We start from the raw sequence: 22,912 nt of genomic DNA on the forward strand, positions 1-22,912 counted from the left end.
AATATATCTTTTCAATTAAATAATACCGTTTGAACAAGGTAATATTCATTCGAACCAATTATTTTGCATTTGAATAGATTAATTATCTGTTCGAATTAAATTTTATTAGTTCAAACGGTTTAGATTTTTGGAGACGATCTAATTCGTCCCAGAATTTTCGGTTCAAACTAATATGTATTAGTTCAAATGGATTTATAAGATTCTCCATGTTTTGAGACGAAATTTAAATTTCATCTCTGAAAAGTATTTTTAGGGACAAAATTTATTTCATCCTTAACAAATTTTGTCCCTAAAAATTAAATTTCTTGTAGTGAATAGGCATATCAGAGTCACGAGATCAGAAGAATGGTCCTAAGCATGGTTGTTGTGGAGAGCTTGCAGTTCAAAGTGTTCTAAAAAATTCTTTATTTATTTATTTTTCTTTTAAGGAGAAATGTTGGCTTTAGCTACAAAGATGGTACATATAAAAGTATACTCACAAACTAACATAACTTGATGTGATACTTCAGATTATAATATTATTAATTGTAAAGTAGATCTAACGTATCCGTTGGATAAATTCACTAGTGGTAATTTTTTTTTATTAGTAGCACTTTAAAAAAAATATAATAAAAACAAGTAGACACCTTACATTTCCAATGACATATGTAAATTCCTATTTGAAATAGCTAACCAGAGAAAAAAAAATTTATACTAATTAATTTTGAAATTTTGAAATGTATTTTATGTCAATTTGTCTATTAATTCTATTTCCACTTAATTTAAATATTTTTTTATTCTTTCAATAATTTGAAATATCCTCATTTATATTAATTTGAAGTATCCTCCCATGTTTCCATATTTTTAAGTATTTTCAATATATATATAATTGAAATGAATCTCTCCATGCTCATGATAACAAAAACAACATAGATTAAAAGATTTTTTAAAATTAAAAATAAAAAAGCACACTAAGTTGTTTTTTGAGTATTTTTTTGAACTATTTACTCTTTCTCATGTTTTATAAAGCATTATTTTACAAAAGATCTTAATTTTTATCATGACTATTTTTTCTCTTTTACAAAGTACAATATTATGAATTCTCGTAATATTGTGACTTTTATCATGCTTTAGAAACTATGATCATACGAGTATTTTCTATATTTTCAAAAGGAAAATAGTGTGGCTATAAGGATAAAGGTAAATAGTCTCGCTATTTGTTTTTATATATTTTTAATATTTTTTAATATTTTTAAAAAAATAAAAAAAATTACAATATTATTAAAAAAATTAATTTAATCAGTTAAAAAATAATAAAAAAATAAAATATTTTGTCGATAACTTTCAGCAAGAGCCAACAGATAACATTTTCCAAAATAGCACAAATGGGTTTTGTATTTATTTTACATAAATATTTTATATTTATTTATGAAAAAATATTATTTATATAAGAAAAAAATAACATTATCCGATAATAAATGACTAATGATTTCTCAAGTGATCTTAACACTCAACTCAATTCCACGCTATTGCGCGCGCGGGGACTACACACACTCGTCCGAGTAGCTTGGGCCGCACGCGTTCTATGTGGCATTGCCATGTACAAAAACCTCTTCAACCCTCTCGTTTCGATTCCTGCTACGCAATCCAATGGGTGATCCTCAAAACCCCGGAGCGATGTCTTTCTTGCAACACCCTGGTTGCGGTTTCAACCCCTCGCAGCAACAGCTGCTCTGCTACTACCTAACCGACAAGAACAACGGCGACGATGATGGCGGTTGCAAGGGTTACGATTTGATCAGAGAGCTGGAACTCTACAAGTACGACCCGTTCGATCTACCTGACGAGGCGTGCTTTTTTTACGGTTTGGGGGCGAGGCAAAGGCACTGGTATTGTTTCGCGGCGAGGAATGTCAAGGAGAGCAGAGGGGGGAGGCGGAAGACGAAGAGTGGGTTCTGGAAAAGGGGAATGGTGAGGAACGTGGTGGGCCCTGGAGGGAAAGTGGTTGTCGGGACCAGATCGAGGTTCATATTTTATCTGGGGAATTTTCCGAAGACCGCGACGAGGACCGATTGGGTCATGCACGAGTATGCGCTAATTGATCATCTTAAGGTACTTTAGGAATGTTCTCATTGCTTACTAAGATGTGTAATTTCAATTTTCTTTAATTCTATCGCTTTTTTTTTTTTTTCGTATTTTGGGTGGAAAATTTTTGATGCGAATGAACGAATGATGTTTGCTTCTTTGTTTTCATGTCTAGGTATGAATTGGTTATTGAATTTTTAGGCTTCTTTTGGAAATTGGTAGTATTTATTGTTTATTAATTGTGGGTACTTTAACTTCGAAGAAATAAAGGATGGTTGCTTTTACGTTTCCATCTATAATTTTGGTTTAGTATGATTTTTTCTTTTGGTCGGTAAACAAGGAATTTAGGTTTAGTATGATTAATGAGTGCAATTCAAGTTTTGATCAAATGTTATTTCTTTCTAGTTGATTCTGGAAAGATCCATGAGTGTTGAAATGAAATGTATATCTTATTTAGATTTTTTTTTCTGTTTACCATGCTTTGTACTTAGGTGCACCTCCTGTATACACTCTACGTACTTGGGTAGCGGCCCTTTGCGTTCTTAACAAAATAGACTGACTTATCAAAAAAGAAAGTAAATACCAAGTAAACATATGGATCCTTAACGTCATTACATTTCTGTTAGGCTTGAGAATAGATGTAAGCGTAATCAAACCTACTTGGGTCCATATTCATCTCTTTGAGCTTCTATTGAATAAAGAAATAGGTTTGATTGCCTGTCTTTTTTATATAATATATATCATGCATCCTCCTGATAATTCAAGTCAGTGCAATTGGATGGCCAACTCAAGCCTAAATAACGTGGCCAATCAACAGAAATACTCAACACTCCACCGTTGTCATATATTCCATACATCACCCCAGATAGATATCATGTTCTAGTATTCAAGTGACAGCATTTCTACCCCTAGATGACATGAGGCATTGTATCTTATGCTGATCAACACACTTATGGCACTTTTCGCCAATCAATGAGGCATTGTTTCCTTCAAGTTTTCTATGATGATATTCAAGTACTCAGTGAGTTAATGGTTCTTTTTCATTCTAGATTGGGTTTTGGAGATCAAGGTAGGCAGCGTTGGTCAGTGTTATTAGGTGCTCTTATGTTTCCTTCATAACACCTTAACTATTTATCCATCTGCAGGCCCCTTTTGTCCTTTGTCGAGTATTTGCCCAATCTCGTGCTGGAAATAGGATATCAGAAAATGGCTTAAGCTCTTGTGCTGAGGAGAGTGTTTCGGCAGTGCGTCACATTGGAATTCAGCACGACGGATATCTTACACCTTATACTCTTGAACCTAAAATGCATGATGACAACCATGTTAACAGGAACCAAGAGATACCAAAATATCCAATGCGATCAGTTAGTGAGCTAGATGATCAGGTCATGCCTGGGCCGGTTTCTGTTGACAGCTTTCCACTTCCTTCGAGGGCGCAGCCCAGAGAGCAGGTAACATATCTAAACAGTAAACATCTCTCTTGTGCTCATGCATGGAAAAGAATACATCTTCAGTATGAGTCATTTTATTTCGCTATATGCTTTGCATGCCCGTTTGGTATCTATGCTGGATTCTATGTTCATCTGCAGCACATTTTTGCTCTAACATTATATTATTTAGGGTCAGCCATGTTTATTGCAAGATGATATAAGATTCTTATACAAAACATTTCTCACTGTTTTTTCCTTTGACGAAGTACGTCTACCACAAAGCAATAATCTGCAAGTTCATTCATAAATAAAAGTAACATACAGTTTTAAATAGCTTAAAATTTTGCCTAAATACCTGTAATATTTTATTAGCTATTTTAGCATGATGATAGGCATAGCTTCTCGTACCACCACACATGCTGCTGATATGTGTGGGATGCTTGCGGGACAAAAGCAAAGTTTAGTCAACTGTATCTTTCCACAGATAGATGCAACATCATGGGTCTGTCTTTCTGTTTTTTTTTTTAAGCATTTTAGAACAGTGATTTTGAAAACCTTTAAGACATTTTACTCAATCCACCTCTTATTTATTTATTTTTTTTGGCACTTTTTACCTTTAAATATTTTAGTGGATCTTACTGCAAGAGTGAGCAAAACATATACTTCTAAGGTTATCTGAGACTTCTACTTTGTAGTGGAAGAATTATAGTGTAGGTATATATAAGATATGTATAAGATTTATTATGTATTTTTTTGGCATGTATAGTCGACATCCAGAAATAATAAGTGTATTTCCTTTCAAGTTAGTTATAAGATATGTATAAGATTTGTTGTGGCCTTCTTGCAGATGAGCTCATCCATGCCTCCTGGAAGTAGTTCAGAGTGTTTTGAAGGTCTGACTGACCAGCAAGTATGTTCCATTTTAGAGGAAGATTTCATTGAGTTAGCCGATCTTGTGCCGTAAGTCTGTAATTGATTCATTTGGCATTGAAGCAGCTGATTAGAAAGATATGCGAAGAGTTAATGGAATGCTCAGGCTATTGCTGGAAACAATTGTTTCAGGAATGGGTTTATATACTCCTTACAAGATGAGAAGGTTTAAATATTAGAAAACCATTTGAGTAACTATAAATTAGAAAATTGTACTTCAACATTGAAGTTGGGAGATATGACACGGCAGGATGATGTGGCCTTTAAAGGTAGTTAGTATGTTTTGTACGTCAACTTTGAAGTTCAGGCATATTTCACGGCAGGATGACTTGGCCATTTCTAAGATATTTAGTATGTTATTGGAGTCAACTTTGAAGTTGAGGCATATATTTCACAGCAGGATGACTTGGCCTTTAAGGCAGTTAGTATGTTATTGACATCAACTTTGAAGTTGAGGCATACATTTCATGGCAGGATCACTTGGCCTTTTAAGGTAGTTAGTAAGTTAAGTTAGTACGTTATTGTACGTCAAATTTGAAGTTGAGGCAAATTTCACTGCGGGAAGATGTGGCCTTTGAAGGTAGCTACCATGTTATTATTTGCAATTATCTTTCCAATTTCATTTAAATAAACATTCATCAACTTTTCTTTAGTCTTGCAGATTTGTTCTTGTTCCTGATAGAAGGCAGTTTTCTCCAGTGGAGTCCTTATCAAAAAACGTTTTCTCCAGTGGAGTACTGAAAGACATTATGCTTAAGAAGGGTAAGTTTGAAGTAAGTTATATGAGTGTCAACCGCGTCACCTGACTTGATAATGCTGCTGTTGTTCCCTTGATAATGGAGGTTGCTTTTTATCATTTGCAATGGTGGCAAACTTTAATTTTCCACCACCTATCCGAGCCTTATCTTTGTTTTTCATATTAATGAGTAACCTCTCCAAAGCCTTTCTCAGCAAGGCATCTTTTCCTTTTCCCTCTTTTTATGTTTTGTAACTTTAATTGTCAGAGTTAGCGCTATAAAATTCTGGATTTTTTAAAAATATTTTGACATATTGATGGGGGTGTTAATCGCTTGAATTGTGCTTTGTAGTGTACGAACTCCAGTTTCTTGCATGGCTTTCTGTGGAGGTCCTTATGAAATTTTATGTGCTATGGAAAATGTGTAATTATAAATTGGTATTATATTATCTCTTTCTTTATCACATAATTGAACATGTTAAGCTTAGAAATACCCGAGTACGCATGATTTGATTTGTTGTTACTGAACCAACAAGAGTTAAATGGAAAAAGTTTTCAATTTATGTGATGGTTGAGGAGCATTATCTTTAGGAGAATGTGAAAGTTTGTAAAAGTTAAATCTTGTTTTGAATTTTGTGCAGTTTTATTCCTTGATCTGTATGTTCTCTTAGTGCTGTTGTCGACTGAAATTTAACAAACTTTCAAATGATAGTAGTTGCAAGCTTAATGCTTGACCCTATTTGTTGATTTTTTTCATTTTGCAATTGATAATACAGTTCTTGCTGTTTTGTTCAAGTTCGATTTTAATTATATTGTCTTTTACAAGGAAGGAAATTTCCGAACCATTCCGCTGTGAATGGTATTTTCTTTGTGAGATCATATTTGAATTTTCCTTGGATGGTGTTTAGATGCCTCTTTTTACAGGGAAGCAAAGTGTAAATATTTGGCTTATAAGCTGGTTGAATTGGTAGGGAAATTTGATGGAGTCATTTCTTGGTGTAGCTACTAACCACCAGTCATTTTGAAACTCTCAAGACTTCCCTTATTTGATCACTCGGAATGTTGTTACATATCAACATTTCCCATTCAAATTCTTTCTTAGAACCTAGGTAAACCATAAAATCGTCTAGTTTTGGGCAAGGCTTTGTATTGTATGTATTTTCCTTCTCTTACATTATGCAGATTGGGGCAGAGGTCTTACGTCTGCTGTTGTGTTTGCTGTCATAATAGATCAAATGCTCTGGTTCTAATTTATCGTGAGATTGTTTTATCATTTTTTGGGTGGATGGTGAATTGAGTTGTATTACAAAATAGGATCCTACCATCCACCAAGAGTAGTACTAGTTTTTTTCTTCGTCTGTCTCCCTTGCGGGGTGGGGGATGGGAGATAGGGTTTAGGTCCTACATAATTAAGCGCAGGATGCCCATTGGGGAAGATTGTTGGTTATTGAATCGGGTAGGAATGTTTTGTTTGTATTCTTCCGTGGTAGGGTCAACTGGGAGGAGTTGCGTGCCTAGACTTCGTTTAGTTATACAAATCATCTCATTCCATTCAATCATTATAATTGTTTTAAAATTTTTACATAAAATATAATAAACAATTTAAACTTTTTCAAATCTCAAAACAAAAATTATATTAAAAAATTATATTATAATAATATTTTATTTAACTTTTATTTTATTTTATCTGTGTAAACAAAAATTATAAGGTTCTGTTTGGATGGTAAAAATGTTTCGTTTTAACTCATCTTATTATTATAACTTTTTCAAATTTATTCACAATATATAATAAATAATTTAATTTTTTCAAATTTTAAAATAATAATAATATTAAAAAATAATAATTTAATAATATTTTATTTAATTTTTATTTAAAATTATTTCATTTTATCTCATTATCTAAACTACACCTAATAATTAGTTTGAAAGTGTTTGTATTTAAGTGATGTTCGAGAAGAAAATGAGATTAAATTAAAAGAGATGAGAAAATTATTTCCAAATGGCCTCGACATCGACGAGATGCTACGACCAGTGTGGCTGAGTCCTTGCAGATAGTGTAACATAAAAGTTAAGCTTGATGTGGAAGCCTATTCGCTGTAGAGGGTGAGGGTACTGAAGCAAACTTCGGTGTTTATGTGCTCTGTTGGCCTGCCTGGGAGGCTGGGACATGGAGGGCATTCGATCCAAGTTTTTCCTGAACTACCTTGTTGTTAGGCATCCCAAATTTAGTCCACGGCTAAGAAGATCTGAAAAAGAAGAAGAAAAGAGTCTATTTTCAAAGCCGATTTCTAGCGATTGCTTCGGATTCAAGATGTTGATTATGTCATTATGCTACTTCATATGTAAAGCAATGCAAGTTTAGAGGCCGAGGGGACTGTTTCCTCTGCTCTATTACAGGGTGGTAAGAAATATCTGTTTGGGTTGTAAAATTATGAACAAGAATTTTCCAGATCTTTCATGGATTTGGACTTTTCCTTGTGCATTTTGTTCTTTGTGGTAAAGCGGTCTGACTATGGGTGGCAAGACGACTGAACTTGTCAAACTTTTAAATGGATTTTAGGCTTTGGCTAAAGTTGCCCTTCTTTTCTTCAATTAGCAAATTACTATTGTGTCCTGAAAGTGTCTTGGCATAGAATAATATTATATATAGTTTTTTAAATATATGACTCTAAATATCATTGCTGAATATGAATACCATTTCTCCTAGGAATAAATGTAGGTCGAAGATGTGTTTAATCAGGTCAAAGTTGGGGGGTGATTGGTACAGGGGCAGGCGGGGTAGGGTAGGATCCGAAAGTTTAGTCACCTACGTAACCCCATTTTATATCTCTAGTGTAGGATGGTACCGATGTATCTACTACCTTGTTTTAATTAAGTTTCACGTTTCACCCATGAAAGCAGCATTTGGGATACATCGGGGGTTTGGACTTTGGAGGAAGGAGAGTTTTTTTTTAATTTTGGAAAATATTACTATGTTTCGTGATTTTATCCCTTCATATATTTTATTTTATTTTTAATAATTAAGAATGTGACTATTAATAATAAATTAGTGTATTTATTTAAATATGTAGATGCCTGATGGTAGAATTGACCTCTACTTTCGTCGGCTAGCTTGGATTGTTGGACCCATGTATTCATTCAAATTTGGCCATAAAAAGGCATCTTTTTGTGTTATTGATGTCATGCAAATTTTCTTTTTACTCTTACTTTTAAAATCTGTAACGCTTAGTTTGGTTGGGGGTGCAGATGGAATTGTATTTCTCACAAGGTGTAGTAGTTTTCTGATTTGATCGTCTTTGAAACCCAAAACCCCCCACCAATATTTGCGCGAATCTTGCCGATCTGATCAAGATGGATGCACCTGCTTTTCAAACCCTACACATTTTTCTTCAGGCTTCCCCCTTTTTTTACGTTGCAGGTTAGATTTTCTGGAGTTGATTGTTTGTCCATTTGTGATTTTTGCTTTTGATTGCTTCTTTGTCAAGCTCTTCCTTGTCTCCATTTAGATATTAGGCTGAATTAAGTTATTTATAAATAATAATAAGTTTAATAGATAGAATGAGTTATATAAATTTCATCTAAAATGAGTTAAAATGTATTTGAATGTTAAAATGAGTTTAATATTATTTATAGAAAATTGAAAAAGGTTATGAATTCCGCTTGTAATGAAGTTTTGAGTTGAGATAAATTTATTAATTTGACAGTTTGATGTTTAGATATTAGATTCAACTTAAAATTAAATTGAATTGAATTAATCTTATCTGAATCTTGCAACCAAACGAAATTTTAATATTAAAGCTGTTGTTTGGATATTGAGATAATTTCTTATTATTTAAATTTATATATAAATATTAATATTTTATAAATTTTATTGAAATGTGTTTAAATATAAATAAGTTAACATATGTCTTTTTCATGTAAACCTTTTTATATTTTGTTTGCTATTTTTCTTACTTAAGTTAAAAAAATGGTTAGATCTATACCTAATTCAACCATTCAAGTGGGCAAAGTGCCACCATACATCTATAAATAGTACATAGATCGTACCAATTGACTTATAGGCGTCGGAATTTCTAGAAACAACCTTCACTAACGACGCTTGTGACACACATTAATACACGTGAGCTCATTTGTCCACTTGTACGACACATCAAATATTGTCCCATAGCTTTGCTAAACAACAATCGTTAGACTATGAGTTTATTGACCCTAATTTTAAGTTTTATTTCGTGTACTTAGAGGATTCTAGTTGGATTATGCAAATGTAAATTCAATACAGTATTTAGTTAATAGAATCTTAAAATGTGTTGCATTGGATCATGTAAATATAAAAGGAGATGGCTTTCTATTAAAGTAAATTAGTGTTGCGAGTCAAATTTGATAATTACTATAATATCGTCAAAAAGAATTAAAAAATATTTTCTTCTTTACTTCCTACTATGATTTGGTTGTAGTAATTTTTTTAGGACTATAATATTATTATTAATTAACGTATAATCAGTAGAATGGTAAAATATAATAAAACTAAATAATTTTAAATTTTAAAAAAATAAATTAATATTATTTTATTATTATATAAAGAATATATAAATAATCCAATTTGAAAATTAGATGTTAATGGAATAAGTAAAGATAAATTCATGTCATATTAGTTAAAACTTGGGTTTGAGTTTAACTATTCCAATGAGAATGCTAAGAGCTTTTTATTTCAAATGTTTTGGACTAAAATCTTCTCAAATTTTTGTTCGGATTTGAGAATTTTAAGTCAGAAAGAGATAGACATATCAAGTGAGTCTTACATTATTTATTATCCATTTAATATTGTACAAAATATTTATATGAGCAGTAATTAAATATTATAGGTTCTAATTCATATATCTCGCCCATCTTCTTATATGACTGATCTACTTTAGTATTTTTTATTGACAAAAGAGAATTTGATTACCTAAATAAATGGTAATTGTTTTAATAAATATAAATAGTTGATAAATTGCTAAAAGATATATTCAGTTCTTGTAAAAAAAAAAAAAAAAAACCCAAAGCATTACCTAATAAAGTAAGAAAAATGATAAGCTTATTACTTTATCCTACTCTTTTTATTATTATTATTATTATTATTATTATTATTATTATTATTATTATTATTTACATTTACTTAATAGTTAAAAAAGCGATTATTAGTGAAATTGTATATTTTTCAAAAAATTTCTTAAGTTTGGATATCCAAACTCCAACTATCTCATCTCATATAATTATTACAATTTTCATAAATTTTCACATAAAATATAGTAAACAAAATCCTAAGAGGTAGCTCAGGTGGTTAGACATTGGGTTTGCTCCACAATAGTTACCGGTTCAAGTCTTTTTAGGGTCACTAGAAGTTTACCTGGTCTTTAACTTTAGAGTTCCGTGAGATTAATTGAGATGCGTATAAATTGGCCTAGACACTCATGGATATCAAAATAATAATAATAATAATAATAATAAACAATTCAATTTTTTCAAAATCTAAAATAAAGTTAATATTAAAAAATTTTATTATAATAAAATTTTATTTAACTTTTAATAAAATATTATATTTTATTTTATTTTAACTGTGTAACTAAATGAAACTTGAATGTTAAAAAAATCTTAAAAAAATAAGAAAAATTTCAAATACACTAAAATAATATACAAGTGGTAAGAGGATAGTACACTTAAAGACTAAAGTAAATTTGCATTTTGGCAAGTTAGAAGCATGTAAATTTAGGCTGTGTTTGGTAATTTAAGCATGTAATAGTAGTGAGCTATTCATAAACAGTTTACTACGGTTAATAAATAATTTTTTATTTTTTATTTTTTATTATTTACCTATCATTGAAATTACTCTAACTTTAATCTGATGATGTTGAGGCTTTTACCTTTCTGCAATGATGACACCATGACCACTCCAGGCAATGAAAAATGCTAATGACATCCAAACAAAATCGCAAGAGGATGGGTTTGGTGAGAGCAGTAATTGCAATTAAGAAAGCAATGAATGTGATGTTCCCAACATTGAATGGACTTTTGATAGCTTGCACTGTTTCCTGTGCATAGCTTTGAAATTTAAGCCACAATTACAGAAACCTGCATTTCTTAATTACTTTCCTGTATGGAAAATGCTACTTCCTGTCCTCTTATTGAATATTGCAACAACTGGACCCTTTCTGCATGCCTGCACTCCACTCCACTCGTCTACCTTCCTGTTTTTCTCGTGCTTAATGTCAATTCTTAAGGCCATGGTCTTTTTCAACAAATAAATGAAAATTTTTTGGGAAGTTATATATTCTTTTCTTATCCAAATTCTGGACATTTTGCATTGAATGTTGGTTATATGGCTATAATAAAAATAATTCAACCAAAAATAGTTTAATAAAAATGAGAACTCAAAAAATATAAAACAACCCATAATGAATGATAATCATCCATGGAGGGAGACTTCACCACCATTGAGGAAAGGGCAACTCCCGCCGTGCCGACCACCTCATGGACAGGGCCAGGGCGGGGGCAAGATGAGAAGGTATCCTTCATTCGATGATAGGATCCCACAGGGTATATTTTTGTCTTGAGTTTATTTACGATAAACTCATGGTAAGAAAGGAGGTTCGCTCCACCTATAGCTAGTGTGGTGATTCACGACCATTCTATGGAAGAAAAATGGACCTCCTACTTGACCTAATGAGAAGGAAATCCTCTCATGCAAGTTGGCTCCGTATGGGTAAATAGAAAACTTCCATTATAAGTACGGTGGCAAAGAGATTTTTAATAATTACCTATTAAGGTAACTCTTTTAGGCTTGATTTAAATAGTAAGATACTTTCATTTCATCTCATCTCAATATATATCTAAACGTTATAAATATAAATATTTTTTAATTTTAAATTTTTAACTTTTTCATTTAATTATTATTTAATCGTTACAACTTTCTCAAAGTTTCAAACAAAACATAAAAAAACAATTCAATTTTTTCAAATATCAAAATAAAAATTATATTTTAACAAAATTTTAACTTTATAATTTTTTATTCAACTTTTTCTCTCTCTTTTTTTAAAATCACATAGATATCTTAATTCAAACTATTTTACTATAATTAATAAATAATTTTACTATTATTTATAAATCTTCTCATTATCAAAACGAAACATTAACCAGCCCACAGCCATGCAGGAGGAGAAGTCCTCACTTGTTGGTTGTTTTTCACACCAAGTTCCAGGTCTTTCCTGTTTTGAGATTTTTCTAAATTTATTTTCTTTTCAAAGTTTATTCTATTCTATGCCTTGTTTTGTATAATTACTAAGTAGTTTCTTAATTGTCAAATTCTTTTTGTAAATTATAGTTGTTATAATTTTCTTGTTTGTTTTATTTACTTTCTTAGTTTTTATTTTTAAGTATGTTATTCTACTTTTAGTTGATATTAGGTTATAACTTGTTTTTCTGTTTATATATGAATATTTTAACTGTTTTTCAATTTTATTTTATGTTTTTAATCTTAGCTAATTTTTATTTTATTTTCTAAAGTTCTGTTTATTTTCTAATTCTTTTTCTCATTATGGGATATGGCAAAGGTATAGTTTTCGGATTTTATTTGGTTAATACTAAATACAATTTTAGAATACGCAAGTTCTACACATTTCATTTTAATTTTTAAAAAAGAATCTACTATTAAAAAATAAATCTTTTCATATAATTTTTAAATTTATCTACCTTTTTTAAATGTAGCACATAAGAACCCGTGACTTACACACTTTAAAACTATACAAATCATTTTCATTTTATTTTTTTCTAGGTTACTATGTTCATTCCATGGGATCAAGACTAACCTTTTTTAACATTCATCGTCTTGCTATTTGAAGTATGTGCAAGGAAATTAAACTTGAGTCTAGAAACATTGTGATACCAACCTGTGGTGGTGGTGGTGGTGGGTAAAAGGCAATCTTGATCCCTCCAAAACTTTTTATCATTCTGCCTGTAATTACAATGTTACATTGTAAACCCTTTTAGCACTAAACCTTTCTCCATCACCTTTTCATGTATGTGTGTGGCTTTAAATTAGTGATGACCCCTTTTTATGTGTGAATGATCATTTTTATAGATACAACCTCCACCGTCCCTAGATGCTCACCCACCTATTGATACAAGTGGGTGATCTCAATCCATGCATTGCATGTAAGGTGAGGGGTCATGAGCTGTGCTCTCTTAGAATAAATTCATTCATTCAATCATTTCACCCAACGTTTAGGAAAAGAATTTAAGTGATTGTTATACATGTTGGTGCGATATATTTTAAGTGATTGTTCATCTAAATAAGTTTAATATTAATACGACTAGATACGATAATTTTAAGAGATCTGTATTTCTCTAACTGGAAACCACCTCACCCATTTGTTTGAGTGATTTTATTTTTTGTCAAGACAGCCCACTACCTTGCCATGTTTACTCGTGGCTAGGTATTTTTTGTGATGCAAGAGTCAAATTAATTGCAATTTGTTTTCCACTTGGGACATGATTGGAGCACCTAAAAGGTATTATTTTATAGGTTGAGCTGTGGTATCTTCCGTGGCTAAAACCCTTTAGGGTGTCTGATTTTCTTCATTTGTCAAAAGAATGGAAAACTTCTAAATATTCTCTTTGGTGGAGGAATCACTACCCTTATCTTATGGTCCTTTTATTAGTTCAAAAATAAGCTGTTACGCAATGGGTTAGATAAGCAATTATCCAAAGATCAAATGGAGGGAGGATGGGGAGGGTTTTTTTTTTTTTTTTTTTAATGGACTAAAATACAAAAGATATAAAAAGTAGCAACCATCTTGGAAAGGTGAGAAAAGAAAGAAGAAGAAAAGAACGGACAAAAATGATGATAAATATAAAGAATAAGAGGCCCACGATTGATATATGAAGGGTAGGGGATGGAAAAGAGGGAGAGATAACGAGGTAGAAGCTGAAGGGATAGATACTGATCATGAGACATATTAGGTCCATGAATTCACACCTCTTTTAAGCAAAGTTAAACAATGTCAGCTGCTTTTGTACCAACACGTAGAGACTGCAAAGCACGAGAGTATAAAAAAAATAAAAATAAAATATGAGCACCAAAGTCGCCAACCATACAATACATACCCACTTCTTGATAAGCCACTCTCTTCAATACACATAGAATGGTCAAGTCATTCCTCCCCGGCCCCATGATCATTCATTTTTTTAGGTCATTGACCTATAAATTCATTACCCACATGGTTTTAATTCGACCAAAACCAGCCAGATTTTTAGTTAATTGTGTACGATAACCCAATTTTTTTAATCCAAGATGCATACAAGAAGAGATTGTGAAGAACTCGTATAAAAGTCTTATTCCAATGATATTAACGTTCGGAAGGAAGATAAAGAAAATGACAATAAACTTAGGCCTCTATTTCAATGTTAAGAGTATCTCAAATCATCTATAAATAATAGTAAAATAATTTGTAAATAATAGTGAAATAGTTTTAAAATATCTAAAAATAATTACATTTTAATCACATTCTATTTCAATAATTGTGATTAAAATATGTAAATAGTAAAAAGATATTGTGATCGTATGTTTGATGAGTTTCGTTTGGAGATTGAGATGTTGAGCCTCACCGTGTCTATGGTATGATATTAATCATGCCGGGTGTTTATAATTATAGGGCATGAATACAATGGATTTAATTATGGTCACGACTCACAACTCAAAGACAGCTCAAAGTCACAGGGGGAGGGGGAAGTCTTCAAAAAAGGAGGGTGGGAGGAAGGGAGAGGAAAGAGCGGGGCATGTGATGGAGACTGGGGAGGGTGGGAGAGGACAGGTGCTTGGCGTGAACGAGATGGAAACAGCATAACATAACAAAAGTTTAGCAGCAACAACACCCAAGAGAGAGAGAGAGAGAGAGGACTGGGGCAGCCTGGCTGGCTGGCTGCCTGCCTTGCCTATGGCGCGCATTGGGAGCCGGGTCAGTTGATTAATTTTCTTTGGTTTTGTTTGTTTTATAATAAAAGATGAAAGAAAGCGAGAGGCTAGAGAGAGAGAGAGAGAGAGAGAGGGGCAATGTCACGAGGAATGAAGATGAAGGGGAACTAAAAATACTAAAAAAAACTAAGAAAAAAAGAACCATTTGGTAATATATTGCGTACACCCGAATCACTGGTGCTATAACTTTTGCCTCTACCAGTTGTTGGCTTGCTTTTATGGTTTTTTTTTTTTTTTTTCTCTGCCGGTTTTTTCTATTTATTATCCTCTATTCAATTCTACGTTAGGAAACTGCTCTGTTAATGTCTCCCCTCTCTCTCTCTCTCTCCCCCCTTTGGGTTGTTTCGTAAATTACAGATTACTGTCATCTTTAATCTCTACCTCTCTCTCTCTTCACATTTTGTTTGTGTCTCAAATCCTTCGCCTTTAAGACCTCTCTCTTTCTCTTTCTTCTTCCGTTTCTACCTTCCCGGGTTTGGTTTTCTCGCCTCATCTCTTTCTTTCCTTGTGTTTTTTTTCCTCGAGAAAGTGTGAGAAATCTAAGAGGCAGCCGAACAGGGATATAGCTTTCTTTGATTATCTTGTCTGGGTTAGTTCTGTGTTTTTTGGCCCAGGATTTATGAATAGATCCATCTGCTGGGTAAGTTCTTTTTTTCTTTTTTCTTTTTTTCCTTGGATTTTCCCTTTATTTCTGCACCGTTTTTGATTGATCGGTCCGTCACAAGATCGGGTTCTGATTGTTATGTTTGAAATCTCCGTCATGTTTTTGGGTTTTTTTGTAAAGCAAAATTTCAAGTTTTGTATTTTTATGGTTTTAATGCTATTTTAGCTCCATCCCCAGATGGTTCTGGGTGTGAAATCTGTTTTTTTTTTTCCTTTTAATTCTGGTCTTAATCTGCTTTTTGCTTTTTCTAATCATTTGTATAAGAGCTGTTTTCTTTTTCTTATTCATTCTTCCCATTATGTCTTTACGTTTATTTGTAGGATGTTGATTCAGTGTGTATGGTTGTGCGTTACAGCAAAATTTGAAAAAAGGAAAAAGAAAAATAGTAACTGAAGTTTGTTTAGAATGCTTTCGTGCGTGCCTTGTTTGCAATCGTGCAACTTTCACGCGATTTCTGTTTCTTTTTTTCGTTGAATTAGTCTTTACCCTGGTGGGTGTCTGCTTATACGTGATTTTGATCAGTTCCTTTGGTGAAATGTGGTCTCGTTTGGGTGCTTCATGATTATTTACTTTACAAGTAGAGGTTTTGGGTGGCTGTGATTGTGAGTGTCCGATATTCAAGGCAAACTGTTGATTTCTTTCTTATCCCTATTCAATTAATGTTACTTTGATTATGTTTGGTATTGTTCTAGTGTTACTTAATAGTCTTCTATGTTTTGGGGACTTATGATCTTATGGGCTTGCAGTATTTGCGAACAATATGTTGACCTGTGGAATTGCAACTGATGTTTAAATGATTCTATACCCTTTGAGTCCAATAATATGAATTTCAGATTTTCAGAGTTGCTTTGTGTTGGGGATAGCGTGGCTGTTTTTGTTGTGGCTTAAATCTAGTTTCATTGACGGTGTTTCTTAATATCTGAGAAACTTGATGAGACCATTATGTCTAGGATTGTAGAGGAAGGTGAGGATGAGTCCTTCTATTCCTTCTAATATTAAGAGAGACAAGGGTCTTCCTGATTCTCAAGTTTCAAGAAACTTCACCCATGCAGCCAAAATTTTAGCATTGGCAAAAGATTGGAAATCATTAATACCTAGCTTTGAAGCACTTTATGTTGTTAAAATGACCACAAATTTAGAATATTGTTCTTCCGTTTAACGCAGAAGTCTGAAGACTTGAAATGGAAATAATGTTATAATATACACTGGGCAGCAGAGCATAAAGTAACTAGTGCAAGAGAAATTACAGGAACTGGTTTCAAGGTTTCTGTGAATGGCAATGCCAACCAATCTGCTACTCCTTGCTTAAGACTACAGTAGATAAGACTTCTATGAGGACCAAATCAGGGCATTTCCATGACCATAGAATCACTCTACCTAAATCACACTTCAACCTGCCAGATTTAACTAAAGATACGACATTTTCATGACAAGATCATGACTCAATCTTGCACCTTGCCTTTAGGTCAAGCTGGCAACACATTTTGAAGGGAATTTTATTTATTTATATTAAAAATTCTCAGGCCCCTCCACAATCACCAATAACGAAGTATACACAAGTGCATACAGCATAGTGCTAATTGGTAAATTTGCTTAGAGCTTTCTGACTTCCAAATCCAATGATATTTGTTCCTTTATTGTTTCAGGTGTAACAAAAGTGTACCTGGCTTACGGCTTACCTTGGAAATTTCTTCAAGATATTTACTTATTACAAAACTGTTATCGGCCCAAATGCAAGGGCAAAGAGGGAGACTAGATGCATTGCCTGAAACGTTGGAATTTGACCATGGATCTGCATCGAGTAATGCTGCCATAGATCAGCAGATATGCTGGAATAATATGCGGAATCCTGCTGGAAACCAAATACAGGACTATGTACTATCACCTGGTGATCTTAATGTTGCATATTTGAATTCCTTGAACCGTGAGCGACCGGTGTTGAATGGATGGAGCTTGGGTGAGCCTAGTTCTAGCAACACCCAGAGTGAGGTTAGATGTGATGAGCGGAAAGCAGAGCTTGGATGGTCATCTTCAGGAAGTGCATGTCCTGGGGCTGGTTTAAGGTTGGAAGAACGGAGCTATGAACTGTCTAATGCATTTTCGGCTGAAAATGCCAATTCAAACCATCAGTATGTGCAAAGTTCCAATTCCGATGTGCTTACTCAGAATCTCAACTTAAACACAGGTTCTGTGAGTCATGGTGGTGACAGTCGCCGAGTCACAGGATTTCCTAATTTTCCCAAGTCTAGCAGATTAGAAAATCAGTGCATTCCACCTGCTAGTGGTTCTGATCATCATTTACTTCCTTCACGAACTGGTGGAGTTTTAGTGGCAGAGAATGATGGCAGATCAGGTTGTTCATTGGAGGGTCATCGTGTGTCCTGTAAAAGAAAATCTCTTGAAGCAAATGTTGGACAGTCTTCTGTATCTGGAAGTTCTAGCTACTTTCAGTGTACAGAAAATAGTGCATGGTCTCCTGTTCCATCTCATTTTAGTTTGAGCAGGAGTTTAAGTGTATCTGCTCCATCAGAACAGGTGAACCCAAGAGTCGGGCTCGGTGCAACCGAAGTTACTTCTGGTTGCATTCCTGATCCAAGTTCAGCGGGAAGTTCCCATAGAACATCCCGTGTGAGGATAAATCCTCCAACTCAACCAGATTCTATTCCCCCTACTTTAATCCCTACAGAGAGGCCTGTTAGGCATTCTAGTATATCAACTTCCCAGCTGCCACCAAGACTTCTTCCAGTTGATTATTCTTTGGACTTGCGGTCAACACCTGCTGCAGATAATATGATTCCTCACAGTCAACCACTATTGATCCATCTTCCTGAATTTCCACGAAATGTGCAAGGTTTTAGGTGGAATGGACGACATAGCTCAGGAACTGCTAGTTCCACAAGCTCTAATGTTTCTGGAGATAGAGACGCTGTACTGCGTAATGAAACAGGCTCAAGAAGCATGGAAAGAAACCTTTCAGAACATCCAATGTTTGTGCCGTCTCCTGAACCAGGAAATTTGGTACGAAATCCTGCACATAGAAGTTCAACTGGTGGAAACTTGCGAATTCCTGGAAATGTTGCATCTACCTCTCGAACTGGCCTCAGTTCAGGTGTCCATCCATCGTCTGCACCTACTTTGGCTTCTCAACTGAATCCTCCACAATATCCACGAAGGTTATCTGAATATGTTCGCCGGTCACTGTTTTCTTCTACTGGTTCTGAGCCTGGAGGACAAAGCAGTAACTATTCCCCACTGCGTTCAGGTCCTGTTTCCTCACAAGAAATGGGGTTTTCATCTGGACCTGGTAACCAGGGTCATCACCAGTTGCACCCAAGGTCAGCATTGTGGGTGGAGAGACAAAGTGATGGTGGACCTGGAATCCCCTATTTATTGCGAGCAAATGCTGTGGCTGGTGAAGGAAGTAGCAGACTTGTATCTGAGGTCTGTCCTAGAACTCATGCTTTTTCTTATATGATGTTTGATTGAGATTTAAATATTTTGACTGTATCATATGAAGTCTGGTACCAACCTCAGCCGTTTTTTTGAAACAACAAATGTTTGGGATTGGGACACGTGTGTTACCACTTCTATTAACTATTATTGATCATATTAACCTCTTTACCATTCTATCTTTATATGTATAGATGGGAAATTCAATCAGAAAAAAAGGATCATAAATGATTCACTGCAAATCATCACAAGTGCTCTCATAAGGATTATCTGAGCTGATTTTAACACAACGATCATCATTATAGTCAGGATGGTCATGTATTTTATTCAACTCCTGCAAGTTTGGTGTAAATTGTAGTAGTGAACATCATCCTTCTCAATCTATTTTTCAGTTTCATCTATAACTTACATCATTTTATTCAATTTTCAAAAAGCTATACGCCTTGTCAAATTTAATGACATCCTATCCCCTTGTGCCTATGGCAACAGTCATCAGATCAAAATGGATTTGTGTTTCATCAGTACTCCAAAATGGGTCATGCATGCTTTAACAAGTGTGATAATTGTTTAAACTTATTTTGAATCTATGCTTCGGGTTTTATATGAATGCAACCAATGATGCCTTCATCTCTCTATCAGATTTTGTTTTTGGGGGTAAAAGCATCTGTAGCAAGAGTTGCTGTTTCCTAAAACTAGATTTTGTTGATTCCTATAACTGCAATGTCACTCCTAATTCTTGTTGCTGCCAAGCAAGCTGATCCTTGATGGTTTTCACCCAAGAAATGCATGAAACTTTTCTATTGAAAAGAAATCTGTTATGACTGAATTGTATGGGGCCCACATTTCTGGTGAATAGTAACATCTTTGCTTTCTGAATGTTCTCACGTCCAGTTACTTGAGTCAAGGTTGTTCGTTGAATAGTTTGGTTCAAGCTGAAAAAAAGAAATAAAATAATTTAATGGTGGTTTTTTGTTTAAAACTATTTGGTTCTAAACTTTCAAGTCATCAGGGCAAACTAGTGTTCATTTGAAGCTTACTTTCTTTGTTTTTTTTTTTTTTTTTGAGCAGATTCGCAATGTCTTGGGTCTCATGCGTAGGGGCGAGAACTTGCGATTTGAGGTTAGGTTTCTACCTTCAGTGTATTCACCGAGCACACCACTATCTTATAAAGAGAATTCTAAAGAGGTTAGGGGTCCATGTACATGACCCCGTGTTCCTTACATTTTCTGTTAGAGTAATGTTACATACAATTGTAGAATGCGTAAGCGTCCCGTAATTTTTTTTGAAAAAGAGTAGGGACTACTATTAAAAGATTTATTTATTTTTATGTGGATCCCTTATTGATTCATTTTTTTCAAAGGGATTAAGCAGCGTTTATGGATTCCACGACTACAAATATTATTTTTCTTTTCGTTATTCACCAGAAATAACTGTACATAAATATTCTGTTATGTCATTTGTGATTTGCGATCCACTGATGGTGGCTGACATATGCTTCTACCTTTTTGACAGGATGTCATGATCCTTGATCAGTCAATGTTTTTCGGAGTGGCTGATATTCATGATCGGCATAGGGATATGCGTCTAGATGTTGATAACATGTCATATGAGGTAAATATACAAAAAATTGATATATACCCTGTTTACCCGCTTATACTGATTGTTGTTGTAATATAACATTTATTGGATTTACAGGAGTTATTGGCTCTGGAAGAGCGCATTGGAAATGTGAGCACAGGATTGAGTGAAGAAACAATATCAAATCGTCTGAAACGGCGGAAATATTCTATTGTGGTCAAGTCTCAGCTTGAGGCAGAACCATGCTGTATCTGTCAGGTAATAATCCATCCATCTGACTCGTTCGAGCCCTCTTGGTTTCTTTTCTTAGCCTGAATTATTGTTCCATGATATGCAGGAGGAATACAATGAGGGAGATGATCTTGGAACTCCAGAATGTGGCCATGATTTTCATGTTGACTGCATAAAACAATGGCTAATGCACAAGAATTTGTGCCCCATTTGTAAAACAACAGCCCTGACTAAATGAGAGGCGACCGATCAGCTTCTGGCAATTTGTTATCGTATTGCGAATATCAGAGGTATCCATGACATTATGTATGTTGCCTATTTGGGGTAGTGAATCAAATACTCAGATGCTTATTGGCTGCTTCAGCATTCCTTGTTCTTTCCATCTGAAGCTGGTCCTTGGCACAACTCTCCCAAGAGCCAGTGTGAAATTTTCTTTAGTTCCATTCAAGCCAGCTATCGTAATTATCTCCTTGTGGAGGCGGCCGCGGATATGGGATGTGAGAAGTACAACTAGTTTCAAACCTTTCCATTTATCAACAAAGTATTTACTTTACCATGTTTATTAAAGATTCAGCCAATTGGCGTTACAGAATGTAGATGATCACATCACATTTTAATGTCTTGTTCATTTAGGACAGGTGGTGGCCATCTCAGAGTAGTCTGATTTGGAAGACTCACCATTTCCATTTTGCAGAGATTTTTTTTTTCTATTTTCTTAAATATTTATGGCACCATGTTGCAGAGCCTGACTGATGGACAAGTTAACAATTTCTTCGAAGCTAGCCGCCACACCCCCCTCCTTCTCCTCCTCTCTCTTCTCTCTCTCTCTCTCTCTCAAACTAAACACTATGCGGGGATCACCCTGACTACATACAGCATATTTCGGCCTAGAAATGCTCTCCAGATTTCTTGGTCGATTTAGCCAGGCCAATATTATGTCTAGCCTTCTAGGGGCATTGTCCATGATCAATTTGGTTGTGCAAGAGCCTGGTCATGTCTCTTGCCGCAGCAACGGCAAACAAAAGGAGTGCGTACCATCATGTTCAGTATTAAGACTTGGAGTGAGGTTAAGAACTATCTAAGATAAAGGTCTGGGTATCGAGTGGTCAACTAGAGTGGCAGTTCAAGAGGCAAAGGGGACATAGCAAGCTTTCCAAGCATGCACATGCCTTGCTTGGATGAAGCAATTGATCTTGATTTCGACAGGGAGAGCTCCCCAATCAAATTTTCATGGAACAAGTGATGCAGAACCGAATGAGTCGCCCACAAGGGATTGAGGCACAACTGGAAGAATTTCATGATTAGAAAGGAGCAGAATGATGTGGCATGAATGATGATGTGGCATGTAGTATGATGTGGCTTCGCAAGAAGTGGCAAGCTGATGATCAATCATCAACATGGGGTAGTCAAAAGTAATTGATGGAACGGCTTTATTTTCGTATATGAGATGTACTTTTCAATCAATGTCGTTTGGGAATTGTTTCTTTGCATTTATTTCATCTTCAAAACTTGTTTTAAGTCTTAAATATGGTAGTTGTAGCAATTGGGTGTGTTTAAGCATTTATTGCAGTAGTTGAAGGTTGATCAAGATGCTGGGTTTTTTTTTTTTAATTAATTAATTAATTAATTAATTCTTAAAAAAATATACTCTCTTCTTGCGAAGTTATTAAGGTTCGACATTGGGTCTCGTTTGTTTTCGTAAATGAAAAAGGAGTTTTTATTTTCAACTCAGATTATGTTATGAGGTGGGTGCAAATATGTATGTACCATAAAGGAGGTGGATAGAGACTCAATATTGAGTTGTCTAAATTTGTAGATAAGAT

At 34.2% G+C, this 22,912-nt stretch overlaps 2 protein-coding genes across 4 annotated transcripts; both read left to right on the plus strand.

Annotated features, from left to right (window-relative positions):
* Positions 1-1,499: 1,499 nt before the first annotated feature.
* Positions 1,500-5,499, plus strand: LOC122297277 (NAC domain-containing protein 72-like). Of its 2 annotated transcripts, none has more exons than XM_043107296.1 (4): positions 1,500-2,091; positions 3,210-3,515; positions 4,342-5,004; positions 5,078-5,499. In XM_043107296.1, the coding sequence occupies exons 1-3, from the start codon at positions 1,630-1,632 to the stop codon at positions 4,456-4,458; spliced, it is 885 nt and encodes a 294-aa protein (XP_042963230.1). In that variant the 5' UTR covers positions 1,500-1,629; the 3' UTR covers positions 4,459-5,004; positions 5,078-5,499. The 2 variants fall into 2 exon arrangements, with proteins under 2 accessions (XP_042963230.1, XP_042963229.1); XM_043107295.1 differs by having other exon boundaries at positions 5,086-5,499.
* Positions 5,500-15,027: 9,528 nt separating this feature from the next.
* LOC122295989 (probable E3 ubiquitin-protein ligase RHG1A) lies at positions 15,028-21,867 on the plus strand. 2 transcript variants are annotated; one of them, XM_043105294.1, is made up of 6 exons: positions 15,028-15,149; positions 17,477-19,271; positions 20,349-20,399; positions 20,793-20,891; positions 20,976-21,116; positions 21,196-21,867. In XM_043105294.1, the coding sequence occupies exons 2-6, from the start codon at positions 17,562-17,564 to the stop codon at positions 21,325-21,327; spliced, it is 2,133 nt and encodes a 710-aa protein (XP_042961228.1). In that variant the 5' UTR covers positions 15,028-15,149; positions 17,477-17,561; the 3' UTR covers positions 21,328-21,867. The 2 variants fall into 2 exon arrangements, with proteins under 2 accessions (XP_042961228.1, XP_042961227.1); XM_043105293.1 differs by lacking the exon at positions 15,028-15,149 and adding an exon at positions 15,433-15,806.
* Positions 21,868-22,912: the final 1,045 nt, after the last annotated feature.

Source organism: Carya illinoinensis, chromosome 15, assembly GCF_018687715.1.
Source record: "Carya illinoinensis cultivar Pawnee chromosome 15, C.illinoinensisPawnee_v1, whole genome shotgun sequence".
NCBI classification, from domain to species: Eukaryota; Viridiplantae; Streptophyta; class Magnoliopsida; order Fagales; family Juglandaceae; genus Carya; species Carya illinoinensis.